General features: G+C 49.5%; 2 protein-coding genes and 1 non-coding gene across 3 annotated transcripts in view; 2 read left to right on the top strand and 1 right to left on the bottom strand.

Moving 5' to 3' along the window:
- Window positions 1–793: 793 nt before the first annotated feature.
- Trnat-ggu (transfer RNA threonine (anticodon GGU)) lies at window positions 794–866 on the bottom strand. Its single transcript has one exon. It is a non-coding gene; the product is annotated as a tRNA-Thr (tRNA).
- Window positions 867–9,845: 8,979 nt separating this feature from the next.
- On the top strand, window positions 9,846–16,645 carry LOC144168406 (cholinesterase-like). Its single transcript, XM_077697401.1, has 3 exons — window positions 9,846–10,197; window positions 14,445–14,709; window positions 16,639–16,645. Exons 1-3 carry the CDS (start codon window positions 9,846–9,848, stop codon window positions 16,643–16,645), a joined length of 624 nt encoding a protein of 207 aa, XP_077553527.1.
- A 253-nt stretch (window positions 16,646–16,898) lies between these two features.
- The window catches only part of LOC144167495 (cholinesterase-like), a 13,780-nt gene continuing 5,046 nt past the window's right edge, over window positions 16,899–25,632 (top strand). Inside the window, exons 1-2 of the mRNA XM_077696744.1 lie at window positions 16,899–17,587; window positions 21,279–21,683. Coding sequence (XP_077552870.1) covers window positions 16,962–17,587; window positions 21,279–21,683 — 1,031 coding nt within the window. The 5' untranslated portion in view covers window positions 16,899–16,961. The remainder of the gene's footprint in view (window positions 17,588–21,278; window positions 21,684–25,632) is intronic.

Below are 25,632 nucleotides of genomic sequence, written 5' to 3'. Positions count from 1 at the left end.
AAACCAGGATTTAATTAAAACAAGCGACTTATTCTTCGAAATTAACAAAAAGCACGCAAACCCAGTACGCGCTGCGTGCTGCACGTTCATCGGTTGTTGTTGTTGGTGGTGGTGGTGGTGGTGCGCCTTGAGATATAGCACATGCCCAATCAGTTCATCGGTCCTTCGGGTCCTTCGTCGTCGTCCTCCTTGCGAGGCTCATGCGAACCTCATGAAATTTGCCCGGTTGGTTCAAAACCGATTTACAACAACATGCTCGGCGGCGCGGACATGCTGCGAGATAACGGCCGAGTAGCACGCGCCGCCCTGCGTTCGCTGATTACGTTATCACTGCCTGAGACACAGCAGCTATGCACCTTGACCGAATAGACTGCAGTTCGCGCTGCGCGCAAATTTAGCATTAGGAGATTTTGTAGTCGTCATCCATTTTTTTATTCCATGGGATAAAAGCAAACGCGTTCAGAAAAACTGAAGAACAACAGTAAAAATAAAGACAAATAGGAATAAACAACAACAGAAGTCACCGCCGACGCACACACAGGCGCGCATACATACATTTATGCATACATACATACATACATGCATGCATGCATGCATGCATGCATACATACATACACACACACATACATAGATGCATGCAGCGAATCAGAAATGGGAAATGAGGGGCTCTGTGAAATAAGAGAGAATAAGGTTTGGCAGTCAAGAAAACCTCGGAAAGCTAAGGGGGGAATGCGTTAGATCATATAAACAGATGAAGAATTTTTTGAGTCAGAAAGAAATTGGTGAAAAGATGCCCGCCGGGTGGGATCCGAACCCACGACCTCCAGAATACCGGTCTGGTGCGATAACCACTACGCTACCGGCGGGGCTATTTCACCACCACTTTCTTGGGTATTTATTTTAAGGTATTTTTGTTTCCTGCACTTGGGGGTGGTAGCCAGCGCCACTCGGACTACTCGGGGTGAAGGGGACCTTCTTTTAAACCCCCGGGCCATGACTCGAGTGTCTACGACATGTAGAGAGTGGTCGACCAGCGTTGAACCCTCTTAAGCTACCTTTGGCACCAAGACTGCCAGAACAGAGGCCCTCGCTAAGCATGTAGCGAATCAGATGTATGCATGCATCTGATGTAGGGAATCAGATGCATGCATACATACATACATACATACATACATACATACATACATACATACATGCATGCATACACCCACACACATACATACATACATACACACATACATACATACATGCATGCATACACCCACACACATACATACATACATACATACATACATACATACATACATGCATGCATGCATGCATACACCCACACACACATACATACATACACACATACATACATACATACATGCATGCATACACCCACACACATACATACATACATACATACATGCATGCATGCATGCATGCATACACACACACATACATACATACATACATACATACATACATACATACATACATACATACATACACACATACATACATACATGCATGCATACACCCACACACATACATACATACATACATGCATACATACATACATACATACATGCATGCATGCATGCATACACCCACACACATACATACATACATACATACATACATACATACATACATACATACATACATACATGCATGCATGCATGCATGCATGCATACACCCACACACATACATACATACATACATACATACATGCATGCATACACCCACACACATACATACATACATACATACATACATACATACATGCATGCATGCATGCATACACCCACACACATACATACATACATACACACATACATACATGCATGCATACACCCACACACATACATACATACATACATACATACATACATACATACATACATACATACATACATACATACATACATGCATGCATACACCCACACACATACATACACACATACATACATACATACATACATACATACATACATGCATGCATGCATACATACATACATACATACATACATACATACATACATACATACATACATGCATGCATGCATGCATACACCCACACACATACATACATACATACATACATACATACATACATACATACATACATACATACATACATACATACATACATACATACATACATACATGCATGCATACATACATACATACATGCATGCATACACCCACACACATACATACATACATACACACATACATACATACATACATACATACATACATACATACATACATACATGCATGCATGCATGCATACACCCACACACATACATACATACATACACACATACATACATACATACATACATACATACCCGCCGCGGTGGCTCAGTGGCTAAGGCGTTGCGCTGCTGAGCACGAGGTCGCGGGTTCGATTCCCGGCCGCGGCGGCCGCTTTTCTGATGGAGGCGAAAAGCAAAAACGCCCGTGTGTACGAGATTTCGGCGCACGTTAAAGATCCCCAGGTGGTCAAAATTAATCCGGAGCCCTCCACTACGGCGCGCCTCATCGCCTGCGTTGCGTCGGCGCGTTAAACCCCCACAATCAAATCATACATACATACATGCATGCATGCATACACCCACACACATACATACATACACACATACATACATACATGCATGCATACACCCACATACATACATACATACATACATACATACATACATACATACATACATACATACATACATACATACATGCATGCATACACCCACACACACATACATACACACACACATACATACATACATACATATATACCTACATGCATACATACATACATACATACATGCATGCATGCATGCATACACCCACACACATACATACATACATACATACATACATACATACATGCATGCATGCATGCACCCACACACATACATACATACATACATACATACATACATACATACATACACACATAGATACATACATGCATGCATACACCCACACACATACATACATACATACATACATACATACATACATACATACATACATACATACATACATGCATGCATGCATGCATGCATGCATACACCCACACACATACATACATACATACATACATACATACATACATACATACATACATACATACATACATACATACATACATACATACATACATACATACATACATGCATGCATGCATACACCCACACACATACATACATACATACACACATACATACATACATGCATGCATACACCCACATACATACATACATACATACATACATACATACATACATACATACATACATACATACATACATACATACATACATACATACATACATACATACATACATACATACGCCCACGTGTATAGATTAGATACACACGTGTACATTTACACGCACTGGTACCAATAGGGCACACAGGATTCACAAAGACCTTCCGAAAGCTGCTGTCCATGCACACCAAAGTAATGCACAAGGGCTTCCATATCCAAGGCAGCGTGCTGAGGTTCAGTTCAAGGTTCCGAAACAGCAAACTAAGCTAACTGCAAGGCTCGCCTCCACAATCCGTCAGTTTTTCACTCAGTCTGTCCAGATAGCGAGATTCCGTTCCCTTGGAGGTACAAGCCCGCCATTTCCTGTACGCACCAAGCGCCACCTATACTGGTTCACTCGCTTTGAGCAACTGCTAGAAGAATCCCGGTGTTCGGCCTCTGTAGCCTAATGTGTAGAACCACGAATTTTGGAGTGACCGGCCTGGGTTCGAGCCCAGCCGTGCAAAATCCTTCAAGTGCAGAGCACTTTACGTGCCCAGCTTGCCGTCGCAGCTCGTCCGGGGTCACGGTATCCAGCCACCATAATTACGCGGGGTCACGCACCCGATTAGAGACGTCGAAGAGGTCATCGCTTCCACTGGTCGGAACCTAACCTGGGTCTCTCATGTAACGATCCCGATGTCAATCCCATTGCGCCGCAAGCGCACACGTTACTCATACTCCAAGAGTTACTCATATGAAAAGTGATCTTTGCGCTGCGCCGTTACCACATACCTTGCCGCTGCTGGGCCGAAAATAAGCACACAATAATATAAAATAAGAAGAAAACATGAATTAACGCATTAATTACCGCAAATAATGGCAACTTAATCCAGTGTCTTTTTATAGGTATTTTCAAGGGCTGCGGCACCCTCTTCTGTCTACTTCCGGTATCAGTGCCAGGCTGATACGGAAACTAGTCTAGAGAGGGTGCCACAGCCCCTTTGTCGATTCACTGCTCCGCACTTAACAGCGTTCACGTTGAGTGGAATTGCTTTAATTTTCTTCGGAACCCGTGATTCTTTTCCTATGAAATGTTGGCTTTGCTCAATTGTACTCATTCTTTTCGCAAATAATCACGATTTGGCATCTTTTAGGTCGGTTTCGGGTTGGGGAGCGGCATATCAGCACGTTTAATTAATGTTCTTCATAGCACCAAAAGTGATTGGCTAGTACCCATCTTGGAACGGGATATCACGTCCAGGTGGCTTGGAAGTTATGTGCAGTAGATGTGCAGAGACAGCGAAAAGACGAAGATGAAGCTTAGTGATGCGTTGCCTGGAACAACTGGGAACGCACTGCTTGAGGCCAAGCTGTCCAGAGTACAAGGACGGGGTGTTTTACTGGACCATTGAGTCGTTATGCAGTAAGTACGCGCAAAAATATTTCCCAGCGAGCGAACATATATAATGGTATTTTTAAATAGGCCAGGCCAGTCTTCGTAAGGTAGGCAGTACGAATTCCCTTTTTTCTCATCCATACGCAGCGACAGAGGCGGGCCAGTGAGGCAGTAAGGGCAAATGTAAAGCGAGTGGTGTTATGACCCGCCCCTTCATCAGGTTATGAAATCTCTAACCTTGCCCTAACATGGAACCGACAGCGTTTCCCCCGACTGTGCCTTCCGTGGTCGGGGGAGGGGGAGGAATAACTTTATTTCAAACCAGTTAGGAAGCATTCTTTTTTTCATTTGGTGGGGCTATTCCAGGGCCCCTGTAGCTCTGGCCGCACTCGTGGCCCGTCGTACCAGTTGTCGCTGATCTTTCTTGTCCGAGATGAGTTGGTTGGGATATTCGGGAAATGTTCGAGATGTCAGGGCAGGCCCACGTAACCTGGTAAAAGAAAGCACTCTCTGTTGTGCAGGGAGGGAATTTGTTTTCAGTTCCTCGTGCGCAATCAAACCAACACGATGGAACGACTCAACTCGACTAACGACGAATACAAGCGCTCTTAAAGCCGTTAGCGAAAATTTTTGTGAAAGTTTAAAGGAGAAAATTTTGACCATCTGCCTGTCTGAATTTCACACGATTCATCCGACCGGTTAAGCTTATAGGAACGCTTGAACTCGAAGTAGATATACGCAGGAGTGTTAGGAACTATTAAACTGCTGGCATGGCAGATACATGTGCACATTACTCAGCGCAAACGAAACCTCACGCGTAGCTGAGGCGGAATGTCAGTTCATAACCGAGGGTACCAACCTTCTTAATATTAAAGGGGCTATGCAGACAAAATACAAGTTTGTTTTATTCTAAATATTTGGTGTTTCATAGTGCCCCCAGAACTTGTCCGGCAGCAAACGATGCTTTATTTACTGAGAAATTGATCGATTTACATTAAAATTTTGATTCTCCCGCCAAATCGTGTATTTCGTGTCGTCTGTGATGACGTAACCATGACAGGTCTTCTTCAAGCGAACGCTAGTGCGCAGTTGCGTGTGCAGTGGACTGCGGAACGCCTTGTTTACCGCCAGTCCTCCTAGATGGCGCCACCATACTGCGCAGGGCCGCTTTCTGTCTTCGATTTGTTTCTGACCGTATTTACACCTGGCTTGTTCTTGTTGAGCTTACGCTTGGTAGTAATCCTTTCGTGAAACATTGGGTATGTCTCGGCAAACAGGGTCCCGTAAGACAACGTCCCTCACCCCAATCGGCCAGTGTCGTGTGAGACAACCCCAAAGCGCCAGACTGCTGTGCAGCTACAACAAGCATAGTGCGCGCAGTACCAAGAGCACTACTCACTGGTGCTTCTGTGTTCACGTGCACTTTCGTAATTTCGAATTGTTTACCCCACCATTCTTACTCCTATAAAATGAATATGCATTACATTTAAACGACAATAGCTCGTTCTGTACGCTTATAAGCCCTGCCTAACTTGCGTTTGGCTTTGCCGGCCTCAGCCAATCGCACAGCTGCCCATAATACGCCGTGGGTGCCAGTGCGTAAAATGAGCTAACGGGTCCCATGGCCATACTCTTATTTCCTAATTATGTAGCTTATTCGAGCAAAGTTTCCGTTAAAACTGGTGTCAGCGTTATTCTAACGAGGCACTCTTTCGAATCAACCAAACTTGCATTTTGTCTGCATGGCCCCTTTAGAACACATGCTGAATTATTTCTTTACCAAAGCAAAGGGAAAAACTACGCAGTAAAAAACGGTATGGAAGAGAGGCGAGATAAAAGCAAACGTAAAAAAGAGTTCGCCGTGGGCTGTTCTACGCATTATATAGAAAACAGGACGACCGTAGTCCAAGCAGGGGCAGAATTTTGAGTTTGTCCATTTCAAAATCTCAATTTCACGCACATTTCAGTCGTGGCGTACTTGCACTTGCGAGTCCTCTGACAAATGACATGCACAGAAACCGACGGCCCGCCTTGCTTGTGCTCCGTCATAGCTGATTGTCTGCTTTCAGCCAATCAGGGCTCGCTTGAAGTGGCAACTTTGAGATCGAAATGGCATGAACAAGACTGGGTATTGCGCTCCATATGGCGTGAGAGCAATGGGGAAGCGGGGAAATTAAATTTAAGTGAACAAACCTCCATTGCATTCCTCACATAAGGAACGAGGGGGTAGGGGAAGGTTGGTAATGGTGGCAGGGGCGGCCGACGGTAAGAGCAGATATGCGGGCTTTTTTAGGGGCGAAGCTCTTTAAGTCATGGGTCTGTCCATCCCTTGTGTCTCGTGGTACGTGACCGCCGCATGCTTTCGGAGATGTCGCAAAGTGGGCCGCGTTGCACGCGCAAGAACCGGCTGCAACCGGCAGCGCAAACTCGGCACCGGGAGCGCGAGCTTGTCTGTGTTCGCCAACGGAGGCGCGAGCGCACGTGCACTGCGAGAGGGAGATCACGCAAGAGATCACGCCACGAACGCAGGCAGTCGTTCTCGGAGATCGAACGAGACGCAAGGACCTTTGCTCGTTTCCTCTCGCCTTGTTCGGGCACAAGTTCGCCCTAAATAAAAGTTATTTCGTTACCGTTGTGTCCCATCCTACGTGACAAATTGTGGTGGATGTGCGGGGTAGTCCTCGATGGCGCGGGGTCTTTCACCAGGTCTGGGCCTGGGAGCATTGACTCCGAAAATAAAAGTTGATTTGTACAATGTACGGTCTTACGTCTTTCTTAATGATGTAATGGGCGAACTTTCACGGGAGAGTTACGGTTACCGATGATCTCCCCCTCTCGAGCTTCGCCCCACTTATCATCATTCATTCCGTGGATATGGCGTGATTTTTTTTATGTGTAACATAGCTGAATAAATAAGGGCCAGCAAGGCGCCACCAAGAATTGTTAATGTGGTTACATACCATAGACGGACCGACCGAGTGATGCCATGAAATATAACGCCAGAAATACCATGCACATAAAATGCTGCCATAGCAAACGCTAAAATCAAATTTCCCAAGGGCTCCGGCCCGCTAAAGCGGGCCGCTGACGAGCGCCGCCATCTCTCGGTTAAAACTCGACATCGATCGCGCATGCACCCTCTCCGGCCCACAGACGAGGTCTGCCATCTCTCGTTGAACACCCGACATTAATCGGGCGTGCACGCCACGAGAAAGCGCGGCAGGTTTTAACCTGAAAGTGTGCACATAAGAGATGGTTTTTCCTTCTGTGTTTTGTTTCTGAATCTCGTGAGTTCTAACAGCCCCAATATCTCTTGGAAAATGGGGGCAGGAGAAGTCGGGCAGGGGCTCCTCTACGATTTCTGCAAAATTCTGCTTTCCTGCTTTCAGAGAGTGTTACAAGCGTTGACATAGGAAATCTATCGATGAGAAAGACGATGCATGTATGCCTTTAGCTCCGACATATCTGTTGCGCATTAGCTCAAAATGCGACTATTTGATCATTCTGTTCTCAGCACGGCGTTTCCGAACCAGAGGCGCCCGCACACGCTGCAGTGATCTGTGCGGCACGTCCGTTCGAATAGGGTCAAAAGCCCGCCGGCGCCTAGGCCATACTGTACGTTACGTATTTGTTCAGACGTAGAGTTTAACGTATCGTTGCAGTAGTCTAGCTTGCATGGGTTTTATGTCCATGGTGTATATCTGCGGTAGTGTATTTCGCGAAGCCTCGTCTGAAGAGAATTCCCAGCATGATGATGAACAAACGTTTATTATAGAGCAAAGGTGTAAGGGAAGGGGGTGTGGTCAGCCTCCTATGTCCAGGAGGCCGCGAGAGGACGACGCCGTCACCGCCCGGTTGACCAGCATAGCTCGATCTTCAGGGTCGGAGCTAGTCAGCAACCTCTCCCACTGCTCACTGGAAGGGGTGGGGGTCAAATGGGGAGGTAGAGGCAGAGAGTGCGGGCATTCAGTGACAAGATGGAAAGTGTCTAGTGGGGTATTACATGGTTGACAGGTGTCCGGGTAGAGCGTTGGAGCAATGTGGTGAATTCGTGTACAGTTGTAGTAAGTATCTGTTTGTAGGCGTCGCCAGGTGTATGCTTGGTTGTGCGTGAGGGAAGGGTGTGGCGGAGGATATTTGTAGCGGAGGTGCCTGTAGTGGGTGAGAATCGCTTCAGTGGTGGTCAGGGGCTCGGTGATGATGTCTTCCGTGGCTGACGATTCGGATGCTGAGGATACCCGGTTGAGCACCTCGCGGGCTGCAGCATGGGCTGCTTCATTCCCCAGCAGGCCAGTGTGAGCAGGGGTCCATATTATTGTTATGAATAGTTGAGGGGGAAGCTTTTGCAGAAGGAGAATAGCTGCGATAGGAGCTTGTCCACGACGGTAGTGTAGGCATGCCTGGAGAGAGTCCGTAACAATAGTGAGGAGTATTCACTGCGGTGCGTGATAGCGGCATGAGCTTTGGCGATGGATTCAGCGGTAGTCGAGGAGATTCCGCGATACGTGGCAGCAATTGTCGTGGTACCCGTAGAGTCGAGAAACACAATTGCGGTACGCCGGTCATGGTGAGTACACGCAATATCTGTATATCGGGCGTGTGGATCCCTGTCAAGTCTTCTTTGTAGTGTTCGGACACGAACTAGTCTCAACGACTTCATCAGCTTCACCGTATGGAGAGTAAGCTTGGTCCGTAAACGATGTAGAACTTGTAGGTTGGCAGAATGCGGTTCTCTGCAAGTATTGGGTGACAGCCATCCTGGTTCTGGAGTCAGAAAGAGAGTGAAACCGGATGGGTACATATATTCTGTTCAGTGAGGTGCCACTGTTCGTACCTGCATAGCCTATCCTGAACTATTAGCGTCCTTCGTCTTTCGCTTGCTCTGCATTTAATCAGTCTACACACACAACAAGGAGCCAATTAAGAATAGTGAATCCCGGTGCATGCAGTTGCATTGCAGTCTATTCATTCTCTGCTACGCTGCCAAGTCTGCCTTCCTTGGTTTTTGTCTTTCGCGGCTACAGAAGCCTTTGCTGTTTCTGCACTGCTCGACAACACTACAATGCAATGCATTACTAACGGAGCCTAGATCAACCTTCAAATGAAAGATGTGCACTCACTGAGAACATCCGTTTACGCGATGCTCGTTCCACGCAGCCGTTGCTACGTTGTCTACGCTTCTGCTTTGTGGTGTGGGGATGTTGGCGCACCTCCTGCTGAGGCCCTCCGAGAGCCAGCCCGCGCTGCTCGTCGACCACCTGGGAGGCAACAAGAGGCAAGTCCCGGTCAGGTGCGAGGCGTCCAGAGGTCGCGTAGGTGCAAGCGACGTGGCCGAGTACCTGGGCATTCCGTACGCTCGCCTAAACGGCTCGTCGGGGCGCTTCGCCGAGGCGACCTTCGTCCAGTACGTGCCGGGCATGGCGCTGCGCACCGGCGGCGTGCCCGCCTGCCCCCAGTACCCATGGAGTCCCGTGCCCAAGTTGCCCAACGTGGAGTCGACCACCTCGGACGACTGCCTCTACCTCAACATTTGGAGGCCCGGTCACGGAGGTGCGTGTGAGTGAAACGCTTTTTTGAAAACGAAAGGCCGCAGGCTAAACCCTGTGGGGAAGTAAGGACGGGGAAAAGAGAAGGTCACAATTTCCACAACAGGCACTGTTGCAGTCTTGGGGTGATATTTACGAAGCGCACACAGTTCAGTCAGTCAATGTCCCTAAATATGCACAGTTCTTACCTCTGTAGACATTCAGGGTGAACAGAGTACGGTTTGTCCGGGCAAGTCGGTCAGACCGCTGCATCAATATGGGGAGACCGTTGCCAAAGGCATGCTGGGTGATTAATTGCAGAGTAGCGGGATCGTTATGGGCGCGACTAATATATTCCGATCCCGTTGCGGCTGCGGGACCTTGAGTTAAAAGCGACGGCGGTTACGCACGAATGCAAGAGAAAGCCAAATAAGGGGGTACATATTTGGTGTGCCGTCACGATCGCAGTTCAGCCATTGGCGAAATTTATAGTTTCGGTCTGTCTAGTACTTATGGCAAATAGGTACCGATGACAGTTGTAGGCTACATTGGCGCGCTAACACACCTACGGAGTGATAACGTTGAATAAAAAAACACCAGAAAATTAGTGCCAATAGGCTGTCTGGGTTCGTCAATTATGCTCCATATTTCAGAAAAACAAAACTTAATGCTTTGCTTCAAAGTCTTTTCGTGCTTCAAACGGCGTCCAAGAGCTATGGCGTTCGACAGGGAAACGAGTGGGCAACGCGGACACTGTAGTCGGCATACACGGCTGCCAGGAGCGGGCGCGGCACGGTGAAGAGCTTTTGGCGTCCAGCTTAGATCTGGGGCCAATCTCTCAGCATGCATCAGTGGCAACGTAGTGCAGGTCCTGGCCATTCGTGCAGATCAATGGCAACCACACACGCGACCAATTCGTTAATGTGGCGAGAGCCGAGAGAGAGAAAGACAACCTCATTACACAATAATGCGAGAGTGGTTCCTCAGCCCAGGAGCCCATGTGCTGTCCAGGCTGCCGTAGACCTGGCCGCAAGCAGGAGCTGGTCCTTAGGTCGACAGCTGGACAGCAGTATCTCCCACTGCTCAGGGGAAAGGGACGGGTTCAGGGGCGGGAGGTCTGAGTTTTTTGTGCAGTCGAATATTATGTGTGTCGGAGTTCCAGGTTCCTGGCAGAATTTACACTTATCAGAGTATTGTGTGGGAAAGAGTAAATGCATATGGATTGGGTGGGGAAAAGTGCCTCCTTGAATCTGTCTGAGTGTGATTTCTGGCCTTTTGGACAAAGATGTGTGAGGACCGGGGAAGGTCTGTAGGTGATTCCTTGGTAAATAAGAGGAAGTACGGAAACGCGCCCGGTCTCAGCGGCTTGGTGAGAGAAGTCTTGAACCGAGGAATAATCGCACACTGCTCACTATAGGCCGTCATCCATAGCCAGCTCGCGCAGCGCGTGAACATCGAAGTGCCCTGAGGCAGAGCCTCTTCGTCCGACCGCGAAGGGAGACGCCGACCGGGTGCGCAGTGCAATATTTCTGCCTCTGCCTTCTTACATGGCACCCCAGAATTGTTGAAACTTGGGCTGGTTGGTACATCACTTTGAAGGAAAGAGACAGCGCAAAAGACAAGACGAGAATAGGAGTATAGTAGCGCAAGTGCTTGTCTACTTCTATTACCGTCCTGTCTGATGCGTTTTCGCTTTGCTTCAAAGCCACGTCACCCCTTTTCCCACTCAGCAAGACAGCCTCCGAAAGCGGTGCGATGCATAGACCAAAGCGCGTATGCTGAACGGTGCCGTTTATATTCGGCGTTGGATGGAGGTCCGGGCAAACCCACCACATACGCAGGTCATAATTTTCACGCCACCAAAGTTTCCTCGGGAAATCCACTGTTTTAATGCGTAGCACTCTTTGCCGAGTGCCCGAGCCAAGACCGTGTAACGCTCTGCATTTCCAGGATAATGCAAATTTCCCGGAAGTTCCACCTTCAATCGTTATAATAGCGTGAATGGACATTATTGATCGAATATAATTTTGAAAATGCCACGAAATATGAACAATATAAAAAATATCGAAAATGGCGAACCGTGTAACGCCACATTTCACAAAAAGGCAGATTTCCTTGAAGTTCCACAGTTAATCGCTATAATAGCGTAAGTGGAGACAATTGATCGACCGTAATTTTGAAATCCCAAAAAAATAAAAAATACATAAATATTAAAAATGGCGAACCGTGTAAAGCCATGCATTTCTACAAAAATGGAGATTTCACGGAAGTTTTACCTGTAGTCGTTATTATAGCGTAAATGGAAATAATTGGGCGAGCAGAATTTTGAAAACTAAAAAATGAAAAAAAAAAGATTGCGATATTGGGGAACCGTGTAACTCCTTCATTTACACAAAAATGCACATTTGGCGGCAACGTCCATGGAAGAGATTTGATGCGAAAGCACGCAGCCGCACCTAAGACACGCCGTATAACCTTCCTACTCACCCGTCATCTGCGTATTTAAATGAGGAAAAAAATCAAAGCTCTTTTCTTAATAAATCAAAGCGGCTTTCTTATGAGAAATATGGTTAAAACACGAAGCTTTCTTCCATACAACCTGAGTGAAAGTCAGACGGAAAACAAGCGCTAAATAAAAACACAGGACGATGAGTGGACGGGACAAGCGCTAACTTTCAACAAAAGTTAGCTCTGTCGTGTGGCAGACACTATATCGGCCAGACCGGCAGATGCTTAAACGTTCGCCTCCGAGAGCACAAGAACAAGGTCAGGAGCGTTGCCACCGACGGCCAGCTGGCTGCCCACTGTAAAAATGTGTCTCGGGAAACCTGTGTCCTCCTCTGTACGACCAAACAACCGTCTTATATTTTCACCACTCGGGCCTGACAAGAGAAATTGTGGAAGCGGCAGAGATAGCAAAGTCGGGGGATCAATGCGTCAGCAGGCCATCTGTAGCTTTATTGAAACTTGAATTGAATTTCTTGTCATAGGCGGCACGTCACTGTTTTTCTTGTTTTGCCCACCGTTTTTTGTTGTTTCCCTTTCCTTTCCCCTCTCTTCATGCTGGCCAGGTGTGTTTATAAGTGCTGGTTCTGCAATAAACTTTTTGTTGAAAGTTGAAACACGCCCAAACTTTTTCCCTTCTGAGTGAAAGAGAAAGTCCAAAATCCAAACTGCTTCGACCGTGTCGGGATGGCGCAATGATAGACGTCGCCTTCATAACGCGAGGTACCCGGGTTCGATTCCGACAACGGGAGGCGTTTCTTTTCTTCCTGAGGCGCTTGGTGTGCCTTCGCTTATCATCATCATCGTTTTGTGAACACCACTGTGTAAAGTTGGCTTTCCTTCAGTGCGTTCTGGCAGGACATTGAACGCCATCAGTGAGGCACAGAAAGCTTCGCTTTAAAACCTTTAGGGCGTCTACGTTCGGATAGCTGAGCAGGAGAAGACGTGGATATGCCATCCGCACACGCAGAAGGTGACGCCTCCGAAGAGCGCCTCGCAGTAGCAAACAGCACTGCATTCATTGCGCACGTGTACTCTCCCGGCGGCCTAGCAAACGAACGGTGATGTCAGGATCGCAGCACCACTCCGCGGTCTTCGCAACGGATGCGAAATTTCCGCTCCTCCAATCTACTAATAAGGACTTTCCGGTGACATCACTGCCACCTTTCAATGGCACGAGCTCCTTCACGCCGTCGTATTAATATATACAAATTGCATTATCCGTTCAGAGAGAGATGCCTAGATGTCACGAGTCATATGGGTCACAACTAAGACTTCGGCCTCCAAGCAGCGGCACGGGGTGTACGATCAATTTGAACGTTCCAGTGGCTATAGCCGCTCATGCTGTGTGATTCAATAGGTGGTATTCACTGAAAAGTCATCAATGTATTGGCTTGGCAGCACTGGAAACGGCCACGGACAAGGCCGAAGCGCCACGGACATGGCACGGCTTCTGCCACTGCGCGCGCACGCCGCAGGAAAAAAAAAAACACCGGCGCGCGTCGTCTGCTTCGTTTCAACCTGATTCTCAAAGGTGGTGTGAACATAGATGTTATTAATCGCACTCACATTGAGTCGAGGCTTTACTTTGCCTTCGGTAGGGTAAAGTTCGGAACGTTCTACACACATAATGTGCTTAGCACGGACAAGTACCGCCATCCCGCGGAGCCCGGCGCAACCAGTGATGGCGCACGCTCACGGTTGCCTGCATGCGTGCCTCGCCGATGAATACAACCTATACGCTCATTTTCAGTCGTGTTTGCGTAGCGACAAGCAACACCGGCCGCACCAAGGAGGGCCGCTGTCGCCTCCGCCCCGTGGTGGTGATGCTGCACGGCGGCCGCTTCCAGTTCGGTGGCGGGGGCACGTACGCCTTCTACGACGGTGCGCGCGCAGCAGCCCTGTGGGACGCCGTCGTGGTCGTGCCCGCTTACAGGGTGGGCGCCTTCGGCTTCCTCAACATGCGCGTGCCCGGCGCTCCCGGAAACGTCGGCCTGCTCGACCAGGAACTCGCGCTCAAATGGGTGTACAGGTGGGCAGTGCACGGACCTCCTGTACATGCATACAGGTGGTGATTTTAAGTGCAATGCACTTCTTAAGCGACCCTGAACCTGCGTCCACCGGCGATGTCCGCGCACGTGGAGATGGGCGCGCGCAGCCTGGCCGCTGACATGGCACATACCCACGTGGGGGATTGGCCAGGAATCTCCTCGCCTTCCTTGGCAACGGGGGGGGGGGGGAGATGGGCGCGCGCTGCCTGGCCGCTGACATGGCACATACCCACGTGGGGGATTGGCCAAGAATCGGGCGTGAGAAGGGCTAATGCACCTGCTTAAAGGAGTACTGACACTAAATTTCAAAGCTGAGATCCGCTCTAGCAATCAAGTACAACGACAACACAAATAGGTGTCTGTGAATAAATGCATCTTTCTTTCTTTGTAGTTGTGTGTGTGTGTGTGTGATCTCTCTTTCGCGAACATTACCGAACCGCGCAAATTCAACTCGTGCATTCGCACTTTCACATTCTTCCCCTCGGGGAAATGCGGGGAATTTTAAGAAGCTCGGTGATACGCGTTGATAACGCAGTTTTGTTGTTTGAGAGAGTTTGTTAAGCCAGAATAACTTCATTGTTTTGACCTACACCGGTGACGTTGTTCAAAAACCATTCTACAAACGAGGTAGCGAGGTTCAATTCTGGGCTGCGGATACTAATTATGATGGGCGCGAAATTACTTCAGCTCCAGTTTAAAAATTCTAGGTTTCCGGTGGAGGCGCTTTTGAATTTCGCGTCCTTACATTCACCTCGCGGCCATGTCTTCGGCACCGTAATATGTTAGGCACTCAGCCACGCGCACGAGTAATCAGAGACATTGGGAAACGAGCTAGTAATCAGCGACACCCGCTATACGCTCCTGTCGTCTAAACGGAAGCCCACTCACACTACTGTGCTCAGCTCTACTTGAAGTTTGGATGCATCACCGGAGTCAGCTTGGTCTAAATGCACCTTATCACCACAGCATGAGCAAAAAAAAAAAATCCCGGGCCATCTCCAATAACGTGAAAACTGGGAAGGGGCGACGCACGCTGTGTATGCGTGCATTCTTGACGCCTTGGCGTTTTTTGCCAATGGAGATGAAACCGTTGGGGGGTTGAGGTATACAGCTTTGCTGTAAAAGTATCTTGTCTTTGAATCGCGAAGCTCTCTACCGCGAGGCGTTAACGAGTGTCCCGGTGATTTTTTTTTTTTTTCAGTACGCGTTACGAAGCGCTCCAGCGCGAGGCGTAAACGAGTTTCCCGGAGTTTTGGTAATGTAACTACATGAGACGACGATTACGACGACGACAGGAGACGCCGACGTCTCCAGCCCCTAAGAGGCTTCGCCCCTAAAAAATTGGGGGAGCTTCGCACTAGGGGCGTAAGCGCAAAGACTGGGCAAGCAGCGAAGCTGGCAGCCCCACCTATCTTATTCTTGGTTCGGCTAATTTTACATGTGGTTATACTTGGAAGTTCGGCGTAGTTTTCTGCGTGGTGTCGTCGTTAGCCCCCAAAGAGCAAGAAACAATGGAGGGCGCAGCGGGACGAGCGTTTGCTCAAAATTTTTGTGCTCGATCCGTAGACACCATTCAGCTTCTCTGCTATGGCGAATGGGGCGCTATTTAAGATGATTAACGTTATCGCTTCTCAGCTTTTCTGCTTCTTTCAATTTGGCCATTAATTCTTCTCTTTGCACCGTCAAAAACTGGACCACTCGTCGCAACAAGCGATAGAGCCAGTCACCCCACGACGTGCTTCCAAAGCCGTGCTTGATGATGATTGATGATAATTGTTAAGGATATTCTCTTTGTAACGTGTGGATGACGCGTCATCTTACCAAAAAATCTAATATATCTATGTTGTACTCTTGGTCTAATTCTAGGGCTCCTCTTAGGGCAGGCTCAAAATTAATTTTGTCTGTTGCAGGCGGTAGCTGTCCGCGGCCATATTCCCCTCTCTGCTTCCCGTCCACCAGCATCCTAATCTTCTTTTAGCCACCTCGACAGCCTTGAAGTTTACTCCCTCTGTTCTACCCTTGTACCAGTTGTATCGCGCCTCCCCGTGACGCGTTTCCAAAAAGCCGTGCTTGTATTAGTCGTATCGCGCCTTCGTCAGGTGGCGAAGCGAGTCCCGTCCGAGCGTGGCAAGGGAAAGCTACAGTAAAGATGCGGTGGCGGTGCGCGCGATGACGTCATTGCTCGGCGAGGCTTTCCTACGCACGTTCGCGGCCCACCACCAGTTTAGACAGCATGGCTGTTAAAAAAAGCGGGGACAGAAGACGTTGCGAACCACGGGGGTTTCTCAAAAGAACTGACGTTACTAAAGGCGGTCCGGTTACACCTCCGGTATCCCCCCGTTGCAGATACATCTACCACTTCGAAGGCGACAAGCGGCGATTGACCCTCTTCGGCCAGGACGTCGGCGCTACGTCCATCGGCTTCCACCTGGCTCGCAATGCGACGCCGTTCCAGCGCGCGGTCCTCATGAGCGGCTCGCCCTTCTCGCTGCTGCCGAGCAACAGCGGCCATCGCGCCGTGCTCAACGCCAACGCTCTGGCCGGCATCCTCGGCTGTGGCGCGCAGGACCCCCACGACGCGGCGTCGCGCGAGCGAGCCGTCCGCTGTATGCGCAAGCGAAGCATCGCTGCCACAATCCAGGCGGCCGACCAGCTGGCCACTAGCAGCGACTACACGGTCTACGTACCCAGCGCGACGCGCGCCCTGCCGTGGGTGCTGGGAGGCCCCATGTATTCGAAGGCGATGCTCAGGACCATCGACTTCCTCGTGGGCGTTTCCAGGGACGAAGGCACGACGCACGTGTCCGAGCTCCTGCAAGTCCTGGGTCTGTCTGCCGACCAGACGCTGACTCCACGCAGGTGAAGTGCTATGACCCATACGAGGAGTTTTTTTTTTTTTTTTTTTTTTCGAAATGAGTCAAACTCATCGAAACAGAATTTGAGAAAATAGCGAAACTTTGTTACGGGGCCTAATTGCAACGCTGTCAATGCTATTATGCCATATCTTTTACATGGCAGCTAGGGGAAGTTCACGGCAACAAGTAATTAAAAGTAGCTAATTAATTAGTTGTTTTTCAATTAATTATGTATTAATCTCTTAAATAATTAATTCAGCCCGTCTGGAAGTCCGATATATCAGGCGGGACTCACAAGGAGGCTGCCATGTTGGTTATATGACGTCAAACCCAAACCACGGTCGCGCGGGAAAATTCATTTGTCTCATTCGTATTGTGTCACAAGAGGATCTGGCACATTTTCGATACGAAATACATTCTGCGTACACGTTCGCCAGGCGTTATCTGACCTATTTTGTCGCAACCTGCTTTTCAGGGGAAGTTTTCGAGTTTTTCTTGGTACTACAGATTTATGTGATTTAGTTTCGGTGTCTGGACTCGGCCCATTTCAAGAAAAAAAAATTACGCCCACCTCCCCTCGCGGGAACCCTGGTGTGATGCGACGCTGAGGGGGGTTCAAACGCAAGCGGAGAGCAACCGTCGACCGAAAGGCCGCCGGAGAGCGGCACACCGGTTATATGCGCAGCGCGCCCGAAGGAGAGGAGACCGCGGAGAGAGAGAGTGCCCCGGCTATGACGCAACACAATCCAACACAATCCAATTTAATCCAATCCAATCCAAGTCAAGCCAAGCCAATCGAATCCAATCCAATGCCCCTCGCGAGAGAGTGTTCGCTATCGGAGCGGAGAGGGGGAGTGTGGCTGCGGACAACAACGGACGCACGCGGACAACAACGGACTCACGCACGAAGGACAGGGCCGCCGACAAGAGATGCCCTGAGCGTCGCATCTAAAAGCTTCTCATGCGTCAGTGTCGCTCAAACTGCATGCGACACGCTGCTCTGGCTGGGCGTTTACTGCTTCGAAAGCGCAAGAGCTGCAACCAATAGGTTTGCTCTTACTCGGGTTCGATTCCCTGCCGCGGCGGCCGCTTTTCTAATGGAGGACAACAGAGAAAACACCCGTGGGTTCGAGATTTCGGCGCACGAGCCCTCCACTATACGGCGCGCCTCATCGCCTGCGCTATCGGCACGTTAAACCGCACAATCGACCAAGTTTGCTCATATTCATTTCCCACTTGCGTCTATGCTTCAGGTTTACTGCATGGCAAGAGATGAACAGCAACGATACAGAAACAACGCCCTTGCGGTCGAGCTTACAGCATGACTCGTACAGGCCAGCGCTCCTTACGGAACCCCGATGCGGTCGGGACTAGGTCGCTGAAAAGCGCTGAATTTATACACAGAAACGTCAACGGCTGTACCGCCTCCGTATAGTGCTTTGCACACGGCCCGACCAAAGTACAGAAACACAAGAACCCACTTTCCCGGCCTCGTATTAGCCAACACACGTTGAGTCTGAGAGAGGGACAAAGGATAGATTTTTGCATGTTGCGTTCGCTCGCAGATTCAAGTATCAACACGACCCCTGTAAAACTAGTTTGTTTGGGATTTTGCAACTGCCGCGGGTGTGAGTCGTCCCCAGCGACGGACACGCTCCTGCGTGTCGTAGCTTGCTTGAGAAGGGCGGCTTTAGCGCAGCACAAGAAAGTTCGCCGCACTACGCCAAACCTGCGTGTAGCACGCACGCTCAGGGCAGCGACGCACTGATTCGTAACAGGATGCACGTCTAAATGGTTGAACACATGAGCCAAAAAGCACGTGTACCCGCACGCGTCTCCGCCCCGAGGACCGGTTTGGCTACCGGATGACCATCCGCGTCGCCGCTCCGGCGCGATCCAACATGCTAGATATTTTGCCGCGCCGCTTAGGAAGCCGTATTACTCGGACGGGCATTTGTTTCCCACTTAACACGGCCACTGCCTTGTCCGCTTAGACAATACCGGACAGACTTTGCCTGGCGCTTGTGTGAGGGGGAGGGGGGGGTGAGGTCCGCTGCATACGTGTACGCAGCAGTTCATGGCAGCTGAGAGTTTATTTTCCGTAAGAAGTAGGAGGGGGCAAGGATCCGACTTTGTTGACAGCTTGTCTCCATGTAAGGAAGTCTTGGATATTATAGAGGTTCGTGAGAGTGGAGGCATGGTCCAGTTGTCAAAGGTGTTACGCATCAGCGCGCCGCTACCCTTTGCGCGCGTGCTGCAAGTTTGGTGGAGTGGGGAAGTTCTCCTGTGCTGCAGGAAAGCCTGCCTTCCTCGAACGTGCTGCGACCAGCGCCCGCCGCGCGGGCCCCGCTGGTGGTGACTTACGCCGCGGTAGCTGCGAAATACAAATCGAACTCTTCTAGCGAAGACGTGTAGAGACTTTAATCTGGGAGCGGACGCGCTCACCGAGATCTCCTCTTCCCCCTCTCCCAGACTCAACGTGCGCCGGGCTTCACGAGACCGAGAAAGAGTGCTCGTGTGCGTGTGTACTTTTTTGGTGTCACGTGCAAAGCACTGGGAAAGCTGTTTGGTCATTGGCGCTTCGGATTATGAATTCGTGTTCTCTTAAAGCGCGTTTCATTTGATCTACAGCACCGGATCCTGCTGTTGCTCCGTTCGAGTCATGCTGTACTCTCGGAAAGCTTCTGTTTCTGTATCGTCGCCGTTCCTGTATCCGTCACGCGTGGTAGCGTGGTAAAGAGCGGCCAGCAAAGGTTGCTGCCTTTGTGATGACGACAAAAAGCCGAAGGCAAACTTATCTGGTTTACTGCATGGCGAGAGATGAGCGGAAGTAATACAAGAACCTGTAACCTCGCCCTTCCGGGCGAGGTTAAAGTACAGGACTCGATGAGAGCGACAGCATAGATTCGCAGCTCCAAAACGAATGCGAACTATCCGCCGAGAGGACGGTTTTATACACAGTAGCCGTAACGGCTGCCCAACTTTCCAAGTGCTTATGTGCACACGACCCGCAAATAGTACAAACACACGCAACATGCTTTCCGAGTTCCTGAGGGGCCGGCAATAGCGGTTCTCGTTGAGCCTAAGAGAGGGGGAGATGAAATAAATCTCGGCTGCGGCGGCCACGTCCTTCGGGCAAGTCGCTGCACGAAGCGTTGCCGCCGCCGAAGTTTGAATCACCGACAGGGACACGCCCGCGCACCGGCCATTCACAGGAACGTTGCGACTTGTCCGGACCGCTTTCTTACACACCGGGGCACTCTGCAAAACTTTGCAGGACACGAGAACATGACAGAGGCACGCAGAATCGTAACAATTAATTTCTCCAAAAGAACCGTGCAGACTTACAATTCACACACGCTGCATGTACACTGATGCATACCTACCCTATACATGTTATCTCATCATCATTAGCATAATCATCATCACCAGCCTATCTACGCCCACTGCATGGCAAAGGCATCTCCCATTTATCTCTAATTATCCCGGTCCTGTGCTAACTGTGCTAGCAATTTATCCCCGCAAACTTTTCGATCTCATCTGCCCATCTAACTTTCTTCCGCCCCCTGGCACGCTTGCTTTCTCTAGGGATCCACTCTGTTACCCTGTTGCCCTTACTGACTAAGCATGTTATCTGGTCCCACGGTATTACCGTCAGCACCGTTATTCCCTGACTAGCGCATTGCGTTCCGCAGACTCCTATCTGTGTTCCGCGTGTTCCTCGAGTCCAACGGCATTCGGGATGTGGACAAGGTGGTGCAGTACTACGGATTCAACAGGACCGGTCTGCTGGACGAGACGCTGGGCCAGCTCTTCCTGCTGGAAATGGCCCGGCCCGTGGGTGACTTCCTCATCTATTGTCCCACGCTCTTCTTCCTCGAGGAAGTCTTGAACGCGAGCGGCAGGGCCTTCGTCTACGAGTTCATGTACAACCCCAGCTACCGGGGTTGGCCTACGTGGCAGGGTGTGCCGCAGTTTGTGGACTTCATGTTCGCCACCGGCCTTCTTGATGTTCTGGACGAGCTCCAACCAGCGTCCAGCCAGGATCGAAAGGTCGCCCGAGACCTTTCGAAGGTGTTTGCCGCCTTTGTGAACACCGGGTAAGAATGTTGACGGTCCGCCAGGACGGCTGGGATATTCTCTTGACACGAGCTTTGACACACGGTCGAATGTCTTGGCCCAAGCGAGTCCACAAGAGCAGATTGGCAGTGCACTCAGACGCGACAGTTATTTTAAAAAGTTCCTGTCGATCACTGAACTTACGCAAAAAGAATGTCGCCTTCTCCGTTTCACTAATGTGGCTACGGCCACGGCTATTGCCGTACTTGACAAAACATGAATGAGTGCCATCCCTAGCAGCGGATGCAATCAACTGAGCAAAAGTGAAAACTACACAGTTTTAAAAGCGGCACTTTTTTAGAGCTTCAACTAAAAAACGAGCCTGTCTGTCGACTTGTTTGTCCATTGCCCGTCCATCCGTCCAGCTCGAAATGATCTGGTGCAAAGCTCACGCGCATGTGCATTGTTAAATGCACATTACAAGCGTGCACAGGGCACTGGGGAACGGAAAGAAATGCTGTGCAGGGTAGGGAGTATGTGCACATGATGTGATTATTGCCTCTGTCTGTCTGTCTGTCTGTCTGTCTGTCTGTCTGTCTGTCTGTCTGTCTGTCTGTCTGTCTGTCTGTCACACACGCACGCACGCACGCACACGCACCTGCCGGAGTCACAGAAGTGACAGTGCCGTAGGTGGCGCGGCCATCATACCATAAGCCGCGCTGATAGACACGGGTGGCGGGATCGCGGCTGACTGAGAGCGGCCTTCCGCAATGCCGCGATCTTTTATCATATTGGTTTTTACACCGAGCATGGCTGGCGCGCAGTCTGCCAACCCACCTGACCCCTGAACGCTATTTTAAGCCGCAATTTACACATACGCACGCAAAGACACGGAGCTTCTATAATCATGGCTATACGGAAATAATTTCGAAAGCGCGTATTTACGTAATGGTGTCCTCAACATGCCCATTCACCGTCTTCTGGACTCGTTTGGGGGTCGTTTGTGAACTGATGCCCTGGGATGCCTGTCGAAAGAACCAGCACACGGCTCATGAACGTCGTGAAATATTAGAGTAACAAAACACCTCCTCGAAGGATGATTCACAAGTGAATGAACGATGGAAATATGATATGCTTAACGGTGACAGGAATATCTAGCACCACTATAGTTGTCCATATACCTTGACGCCCCCTTGTATTATAAGTCGCCTGTGCAACTTGCCGCGTGTCACCAATCTGAAACATCGCTTTTACGCGGCCACTTCTCCCGAGCAGAAGCATCTCTGTGCACAGCCTCAGTTCTTTTCATATGTACTCTGCCCATCTCGATGTCATCGCGATGGCACAGTACATAGGGCACGTGAACACAATCGACCCGACAAAAGAACCGACTCAATCTAAAATGTTTACTTTTATATGTATAGGTTGTATTGGTACACATTATTTTTCACACTTTTGCCTGTTAACAACAAAATTCGGCGAATAAAATTATTAACAGATGTCTGCGTTGGAATATCTGAGAGTTTTGCTAGGTGCTTCGGGCCTCGGGGTCACCTGTAATCAGTAATTTTCCATCATCACTCGTCGTCTATGTTGGCAAGGGATTAGCCCATACACTTAATTATTTTGTCACGTTACTGGAGGAGGAAATAATAGTTTTAAAGGGGAGAAGGAGAGAGCGAGGTGAAGGCGTGTGCCAGCTATAGGCACCCTGCAATCGTCGGGCGGCGCCTCCATCGCGCTGATATGCGCGCCGCCAACGGCGGTGGCGCCAAACACGCAGGCGCTCCGTGCGGGGCAGCGGCCGTGTTAGCATTGCTTTCCGTGATGCGGGAATCCGTGATTTGAGCGTTTTTAACGGCGCGCGGCGCTAGATTATGCCGAGGACATCGTTCTTTTGCGTTTTCAGCAAACGTTACACTTAGATTTGCCATTATAGCCCAGCAGCATACGGTGAAAAACTGCGAGCGGCCGTGTAGCGAGGCTTGCATTGCGGGTTCGTGTAAGCCATAACTACAGTATAGGAAGAACGCCGCTTGTTTGAAAGCAAGCATGTTTACGGGATCCGGAAAGTGTACGAATCTGAAGTCACCGAAACATGTCTTTCCCAGCAAAGCAAATACGTGTACTACGTTGGTCTGAAAATAAGTAACCAAAACAACGTGGCCCAGCAGCTGTTAGCTCGCGAGTTCCCAGCTTGCAGTTCAAAGCTCGAGAAAAACATTAATCGTGCATTGCTGGCGTTAAACGTCTGTTAATACTTCACGCGCTTTTATTTCGTTTCGCCGTGTGCCTCAGCTACCTTTTCGCCCGAATTAAATTCGCAGCTGACGGTGAGGCCCCGGAAAATTTAACTTCCCGCAAGTGCACTTGTTGAAACGGCAGCGTGAGTCGATACAGCACAGCAAGCGCTTTGTCGCAGTTGCGTTTTATTTGAATGACATTTACAAGATGACTGGAGTACACATTTGAGTCCCGACTGGGCTACCAGGTTGAAGAATCCTCCGAACTGAAACAATTAAAGAATGATAAATGACGTCAAAGTGCAGTAATATCAAGCTGTGTCATACAACAAACACGACAAAAAACGAAATACACTGGGCGTATACACTTTTTCTTCCTTGCTTGAACGTTGCACATGTTTTCGTCATCTTTAATAATGTACCACGCGTTATTCACTAATATTGCAGTTTTTTTCAATCAGCATGAATGAACAGCAAAGTAGTCAACGAAAACTCCCACCTCCCCTCGCGGGAACCCCTGTGTAGATGCGACGCATAGGGGGTTCACGTTGCAGCGTTGGGCAGCGGAGGAACGGCGCTGGAACGATGGAGCGGAACGGCGCAGGCACCGCGTTTTATAGCGCGCATAACGGTGAGGGGACGCGCCGGCGCCAGTGCGTCTGCCGCGGCTATGACGCAACACAATCCACTTTAATCCCATCCAAATCCAAATCCAAGCCAAGCCAAGCCAAGCCAAGCCAATCCAAGCCAATCCAAGCCAATCGAAAGAACACGCGGCGGCATCAGGCGTGTAGCGATGGGGGGGGGGGGGGGGGGGGGGGGGGGCACACAGGGCCCGTGCCCTCCCTCCCGAAATGTTTCGTGGTAGGCTGGGGTGCGGTTTAAGTACCCTGAAGAACAGCCTGAAGTCGCCTGCAGGCGCGGAACCTGCAGTTTTAAGGACATTCTTGCTTATATAAAGCTGAAAACAAGGGCTACGTCAACGTCTGATCCCTGTTCCCGCCCCAGGCTGAATTTCGCGCCGGATACACCGAGCAGCGCCGGGCAGCTGACGCGAGCCGATCGAGGCAGTCCCGCTGTTTCGCTGGCGAAATAGCACGGCCGGGAAATGGCGGAAGAGAAGGAAAAGCCTCATTTTGGCATACATGTTGCCTGGACTTTAGCCTGTCATTCATTCCTTGTCTTTACACTGGTACAAACTATAATCACATGACAGAGCATGTCACTGTATTTTGTTCAGTAAACTATCAATCCTTGATATGTTTATTTTTCTACCAACATCGCATTTCATTGACTTGCAGTTCCATAATTTCTGGTGTATGAAAAGCATTGCTCTGCCCTTCTCGTATTTTCTCTATATCAACAAAACTGTACAATTCTCTTTATTGCGGAGCTTTTGTCACTTTGGCACTATTCCATTTTTTCCTCGACCTCCCTCTCGGTTATAATCAGCGTTCTGTATTTGCTTACCCGGAACTTTACTGAAGCCATGCCTGTTCGATATAGAAGTAGAATGAAATTTAAGAAACATGCAACAAGCTCAACATTCAACAGCAGTGCAATAAGGTGTTCCGCTAAGCGCAAGTTTACTACTCACATTAGTAGCACAAAAAATAACAAAAAGGCGATTACTTAAGGACGAAGACGCACGTTTACAGCGATTCGAAGGTTATCGCGGGAAAGCTACTCTTTCAAATGAAGCAGACAGAGCACCATCTTTAGCATAACTTCCATGCCAGTTTAGTTA

Source organism: Haemaphysalis longicornis, unplaced genomic scaffold (genome assembly GCF_048455015.1).
Source record: "Haemaphysalis longicornis isolate Haplotype H1 unplaced genomic scaffold, Haemaphysalis longicornis Haplotype H1 scaffold_2, whole genome shotgun sequence".
Taxonomy (NCBI): domain Eukaryota; kingdom Metazoa; phylum Arthropoda; class Arachnida; order Ixodida; family Ixodidae; genus Haemaphysalis; species Haemaphysalis longicornis.
Note: the sequence above shows the minus strand (reverse complement) of the source record. Positions and strands in the feature narration are given on the sequence as shown.